General features: G+C 38.0%; 1 protein-coding gene across 1 annotated transcript in view; it reads left to right on the top strand.

The window, feature by feature from the left end:
* The first annotated feature begins 2,040 nt into the window (after positions 1-2,040).
* Positions 2,041-6,655, top strand: part of slc1a7b (solute carrier family 1 member 7b) — a 61,783-nt gene continuing 57,168 nt past the window's right edge. The window contains exon 1 of the mRNA XM_008407803.1: positions 2,041-2,385. Within this exon, the coding sequence (XP_008406025.1) occupies positions 2,245-2,385 (141 nt within the window). The 5' untranslated portion in view covers positions 2,041-2,244. The remainder of the gene's footprint in view (positions 2,386-6,655) is intronic.

The following is a 6,655-nucleotide window of genomic DNA, read 5'->3' on the forward strand; positions in this document are numbered from 1 at the left end:
GATGATAAAAGATTGTTTTTAGGGCATTTTATGGCTGATTTAATACACGGGTCCAAAATGACCCGCTAACACTACAGATGGCAGGAGAAAGCTAACACCAAAGGAAGGTTAAGACATAAAAATGTAGCTATTGAAAAAGCTGTACAGAACTTCACTTTTCTGCTTTATCTGAATGTTTGTTCTTGCTTTTCTCATGATCATAAAGTTTAGAACAAAATACTTGAGTACTGGAGGCAAAAATGGTTCAACTCCAACTTTTCTGATTTTAAGTTTACGTTTTCATAAGCATCAGAGCAGCACAAATGTAATTCTTCTGTTGTCAAAGCTGACCCATGTGACCCTAAATTAGTTATATGTGTTAATGTGGTTCAAAGGAATCTTGATCTAAATGGTCATGTCTCATTTTATTTGACTTTTATGTAACTGAAGTGTAACAGAACTAAAGTGCTGTGATGCAGGAAGCAGAAGCCTTCAGGATCGCTTGTCAACAATGTGATTACTGTTCTGTTAATAACTTTATATAACGGCCACACTTGCATCCTCCTATGCATTACAAAATGTAAATAATTTTTCATATATATCAATCTATCTTCTTCACACATTAAATGTTTATTTGAAGATGTTGAACTACATTGGCAATATCATCCTTCATCCATTCATTTTCTTACACCCTTATCCCACTGGGGTCCTGAGGGGTGCTGGTGCCTATCTCCAGCTGTCAATGGGCGGGAGGCTGGATGGATCCTGGACGGGTTGCCAGTCCATGGCAACCCGTCATGTTACTGATTACGTATTTTCTTAATTTGGATGGAAATTGTAACATCATTCAATTTTCGTTGTCGATGGAGGAGGCTGACTGTAGAAAGGCGTGCCGCACTCTCCATGACCGTTTCATAAAAGCAACATGGAGGATGCGGGGAGTGTGTGGGAAAGCTGTGCCTGCATGCCACAGTGGCGTAACGTACTGAAGCAGGAGGCTTGTTCCCCAGGTGGTTTAAGCAGGTATGAAAGATGTTTGGAAATACAAACGGTCCGCAATGACATGATCACGCATGGACTGATTGGCTTTGGATGAAATATGGGACAGCCTTAGATGCTTCAATAAGACAGGTGTACCACAGTTTAAGAGATTAAACTGTGGTACACCGTTTACCACAGCAAAAACTGATTTTTGCTTCAAAAGGTCATTTTGAAGCAAAAATCAGTTTTGAATTAAATTGTATCCCCAAAAATTGGAGTTGAATTGTGAGATAGTAAAAGATTCCCATGCCTACTCAGAAGGGTGAAAGGCCTGCAACACATAGCACACAAGAGCAGCAAAGGACTTGGTTCATGAGGCCAAGTCCTCATGAACCAGCAGAAGTCCTGCTAATGCTTCTTGACTGAAAGGCATTTGAGGACATGTGTGGGATATTTCAGGCATTCTCTGCATTCATTTAAGTATACAGAGGACCACAGTTGACATTTTAAAAGTTAATCAGCTGCAAATTCCTGCAAAAGTTGAGGAATTTAGTTTTAATACCTGGAAATGTCAAAGATGGAAGCATTCCCACAGAACCCTGGACAATGATGTGTAGGAGATTACAAAACACAACAGTTTGACGATCATTCTTACATTCTGTTTTATCCCTTTTGCTGTCAGGAACAGTAACACATGCTTTGCTAATACATTTGTTGTTATCAGTGCAATATGAATATGACGTTTGTGCATCGTGCTGCTCAGTGAAAAGGTTTTTTTTTACTTCTGAAAGTTGTGTGTCCGCACACCAGAGAGCTCAAACATTCTCCAGTCAGCGTACCAGGTTCAAAATTCCCCGTGAGGTTGCTCTGATAACCTCTGTCAAATCGCTCACAGATCTTTAATCCAGCTTCGGACCTGTTTAATACAGTGGCACTCTAACAGGATTGTGGATGTTAACCCATCGGGACAGGGTTTAGCAGCTCCTCCCTCCCCCAGGCGACGGGTGAGCGCACGCAGGGCTGTCAATGGGTGGAGCAGAGTGGGCAGTGATGCCTGGAAAGTGAGAGGATCCTCTGAGCTTAGTGCGGACGGACGCAGCGTGAGGACGACAGGGATGCTGATCCCAAAGGTGCTTTAGAACATCACAGAGGGTTGGATATCTTGCGTTTGCCCCCTGGAGTTTCTCTTTGTTTGTTTTACTTTCACTGTCTTACCTGGAGTTCAAAGTTTTGGAAGAACCACATTTATGGATTACTGAGAGGACAGGGGGCACGCAGCTCACGATGGCCGTGGCTTTAGACGCAGTGTGGGTGAGGGTCAAGAATGTCCTCAAACAGAACGGTCTCCTCATAATGTCCGTGTTGGCTGTGGTCATCGGGTGTCTTCTGGGGTTCTTCCTGAGAACACGCCGTCTCTCAGAGCAGGTCAGTCTGTCTCCTCCCCTTGACCCGCAGTGACGTCATCCAGAAACATCCTGTTCTCCACGCAGCACAGTATTATTCTGTTGACATATGTTTACATGCACTCTACTGTCCTGCTCTGAGCCTCAGCTTCCAGGTTACCCTTCTCTTCTCCTCTAACGGATGCAGCTCTGTTTTGAAGTGATGTTCAGCCCAGAATCATTCATACCTGTTGATAGATTTATATTTCAAATGATTTCTTTCAGCCCAGAAGTTTGTTTGATAGGGAATGAGACACACATCTGCCAATAACTGAAACAACTAAAAGTAACATCCGTTTAAAAATGGATTCATACATTTTATTTTTAAAGATATATACATATACACATCCATTTAATAAACTAGGATATTACTGAAAAGTCCACTTATTTCAGAAACTTTATTATTGAGTGAAAAACATTACATAGATGAATTACACACAGATAGATGTTTGAAAGCTGTTATTTCTGTTAATTATGATTTTCCACTTACAGGTAAGGAAAAAAACTACAATATTACATCAGACCAATAGAAAACCATATTTAAGACCGAAATTTGGCATAATGAAATGTATGTTTAATACTTACCTAAACATTATTTTTAAAAGACAAACAAGTCTAATCTAAACATATATCATACTTTATTAAATATGACTATATATTTCTAAATAATTAGTAGATTTATTTTTTCTTTTTGGCATTTCAGTAAAACCCTCTTACTTAAAATTGCTGATCAGTTTGTTTTTCTTTTGTGTGTTTCCATTGGTAATGAGCTCAAACTCATTAAGCCTGGAAGACCTCCCTACTATAACCCTAATCTTTAAGCTTAAAGTTTCTAAAATAAATGGGCTTTTCAATAACATTAATTTATTGAATGAGAGATGGAAAGTTACACGTAAGCTTTTTTTTATTATTATTTCAAGTGTACCTTGTTTGTTTTTTTGCAGTGTTCATTCAACTTAATACAAACACAGGTATGTGTCAATTCACAGTATATTAATTTGAATCATATTGGGGTTTTTAAAACCTCTGTAAAAAGATTGATTTTTCCAAAAACTAAAAAGAATATATCTCCATTTAACAGCTGGACCAAAAAACCGCACAGGCAGTTTATTCAATAATCTCAATGTCAGATATCATCAAAGATGATGTTAAATGTATTCTCTGCTTTCAACTTTCTTTGCTAAAGAGCAGAACTTTTATTTTAAAACTTCATGTCTAAGCCCGTCTGTAAGGAAGAATGTGAACACAATATGGTTTTAGAGAACCTATACCACCCTTTTTATCTACTCCAAGTCCAGCTTTGTTAGAAGATTAGATAATACCTCTAGTATATGAATGGATGTGGCATATTTAGCCTCCTCACTAACAGGATAATCTTCCAGCTGAAAACTGGGGTGAGTGAGTCCAGTTGTAAGGGGGATTTCTACCATGATAAAACAAATCCTGGCTCAGTCATCACATAGGGGTTCATACAAACAACAGTTTATAAACTGGTGAGCAGCCATCACATTTTCATTAGATGGTGATTTAAATTAAAGTCTTCTCCACTAAAAACCATGTTGGTCTATTGTACATGTTCTCTCATGTACAATAGAAACCACACATGATAGAAAATAAATGCCTTCTGCAAACCTGTAGAAATGTAATGTTTTTGTTGTTGTTAAGCTATAATACTGTGGGACCCATTTTATGCAATGTGGTGAGAACACTGCTGTATCAGGGACTTACACAACTGCATTTTATTTTTAGTATTTTGCTTTATGACAATAAAAACATAAAAAACAAAACAAATAACTTTGAATAGGTGAGATTCCACTGTACACATTTTGTACTTTTTTTGTATGCTTGGTCTGTGTTAACTAATTTCTCTTTTTAATTTTGTTGTTTAATTGTTGCTTCCTGTTTTGATCTATGAAGAACTATGTGTTGCATTCACTAGATAGTGTTAAGAGAATAAAATCATTAACTTCTGGCTCGTTATATTCTCTTGTGCTCCCGGATTCAAAGATTCCATGCGTGGAAACAAAAGCCACACAGAGATGACAGCGTCACAATAATCAGCGTTTATTCAAGACAGATGCATACTACCACCAGAAAAGCACATCACACAACATCAGAAAACTCAGAGCACAGACAACACATGAATTTATCTGAGAAAAGGAAAAAGACAAAAGATGGAAACAACAAACAGACAGCAAAGACGTCTTTGGAGAATTGCAAGCGCAAATCTGATTTTTTTACTCTGTGTGGAAAGTTTTATCTCATTTTCTTTAATTTATTCAAATAAGGCGTATCTTTGCTCATCCAACCAGGACCTGTCTCTGACCTTCTCTCTAAAGCTATTTGCTTCCATTATCTAAGGAGAGCTTCTCCAAACTCCTGCTGGTTTATGGCTTTCACAGATCAGTGTGAAAAGCTGGAACTTCCTATTGATTGTTTCCCAGACAGACAAAGGGCAGATCAGAGATATTGGCAAACAATATGTTTTAACTACAGGTAAAATAAAGGTCAATAGGCCAGAATAAGTTATACATTTTAAAACTATAATTAGGCTATTTCAATCAAAACATGTTAAGTTTTAAAACTAGCTCATTTTAAATTTATTTTTCTTAACGAACGATAGATAGATAGATAGATAGATAGATAGATAGATAGATAGATAGATAGATAGATAGATAGATAGATAGATAGATAGATAGATAGATAGATAGATNATAGATAGATAGATAGATAGATAGATAGATAGATAGATAGATAGATAGATAGATAGATAGATAGATAGATAGATAGATAGATAGATAGATAGATAATTTCCTGTTAAGTATGAGAAGTAAGTAAAGACAGTCTGACAAAAGTCAATGGTGCAAAGTCCAAAACATCTAGGACTGAAAAACACTCACCATCTACCTGCTTCTTGACAAAAATAGTAAAACAGTCAGTAATATGGCAACAGCTCACTTTTAAGGACATCTAGACGTTGTGAAGACAACTTGTTGAAATTTAATGTAAGAATCAGAAAGAGGAAGCAAGAGGCATTGTAGTGGCTTCAAATGTTGCATGGTCATTGGTTCCAGACAAGCTGGTCTGATTACTTTACAAACGTCTGACATACTGGGACATACTGGGATTTTTCTCTCAGGTTTACAGAGAATGGTTCAAGAAAAGCATTAACATCCAATGAGGAGTGGCTGTGTGGACTAAAATACATTGTTGATGTGAACGGTCAGAGGAGAATGACCTACACTCAGGGGTGAAAGTAAGGGGGTACGGCAGAGTACTGCGACTAAACCTAAAAGATTTAGTGGGGGTACGCAGTACCTGCAAGAGAGGGGAGCGGCTGTCTGCTGTAAAAAATGAATGGGTTCACTGTGCAGCTGTGAGTTCACCCACTAATCAGCCGTGACTGATTAGTTTTTCAAGAACAATCTAAAACACGACTTAATCAGTTAATGAATACTGTTTTTCTCATTTTATATTGTTTCTGAACTGTTCGTGCTTTGCCAGAGCAGGGGGGCAATATGTCGATTGCGGAAGGTTTTGAGTCGATCTCAGCATTAGGTGACAAACTGAACGCAGCCAGGAGGCTGAGACCAGCACGTCCTCCTCTGACTCCTTATCAAAACATTCGTAACTTTATTAAAGAACAACAACAAAAAATCAATAAAACGTGTTCAAATTAATGACCCAACTACAATAATAATCTCAGTGATCATAGTTTCTACAAGGTGTTGCGCAATTCTGTGCGTTTCGATTCCATTACCAAAATAACGAGCAGAGCAGGAGTTTAAAATGAACCAATCAACCACAGCTGATCAGGGAGGCTTATTAATGATCGCAAAATAAATATCAAGCCTGCAAACCTAATACCGTATCGGACTGAATATTATGTTTTTTTAACCTCTTCTTGCGCAACTTCCTGCGCTTGTGGAGCGCAGGAAGTTGCCATGACAACGGCTGTGCTTAAATGACAGAGGAGAGTAAAAATGTGTGAGTGGTTTAGTGTTGATCACCTGTTCAGGTTGTTTTCCTTTTTCTTGGCGCATCACAGCCGCTGTAATTTCTGTACATTCAATAAATGACAAACTTGGACTAATAACCTCGTTCTTTGTGAGTATACGCCATTTACAACAAACATCAAACACGGTAAATGCGTTTTTATTAACCTTCCTATGGTGTTAGGGTCCCTACGGACCCGTTTTGAGTTTTAGCATGCATAAAAGTACTTCATACATTTGTTTTTTGCGTTGAAACTT

The sequence above is a fragment of the Poecilia reticulata genome, linkage group LG4, assembly GCF_000633615.1.
Source record: "Poecilia reticulata strain Guanapo linkage group LG4, Guppy_female_1.0+MT, whole genome shotgun sequence".
Taxonomy (NCBI): Eukaryota; Metazoa; Chordata; class Actinopteri; order Cyprinodontiformes; family Poeciliidae; genus Poecilia; species Poecilia reticulata.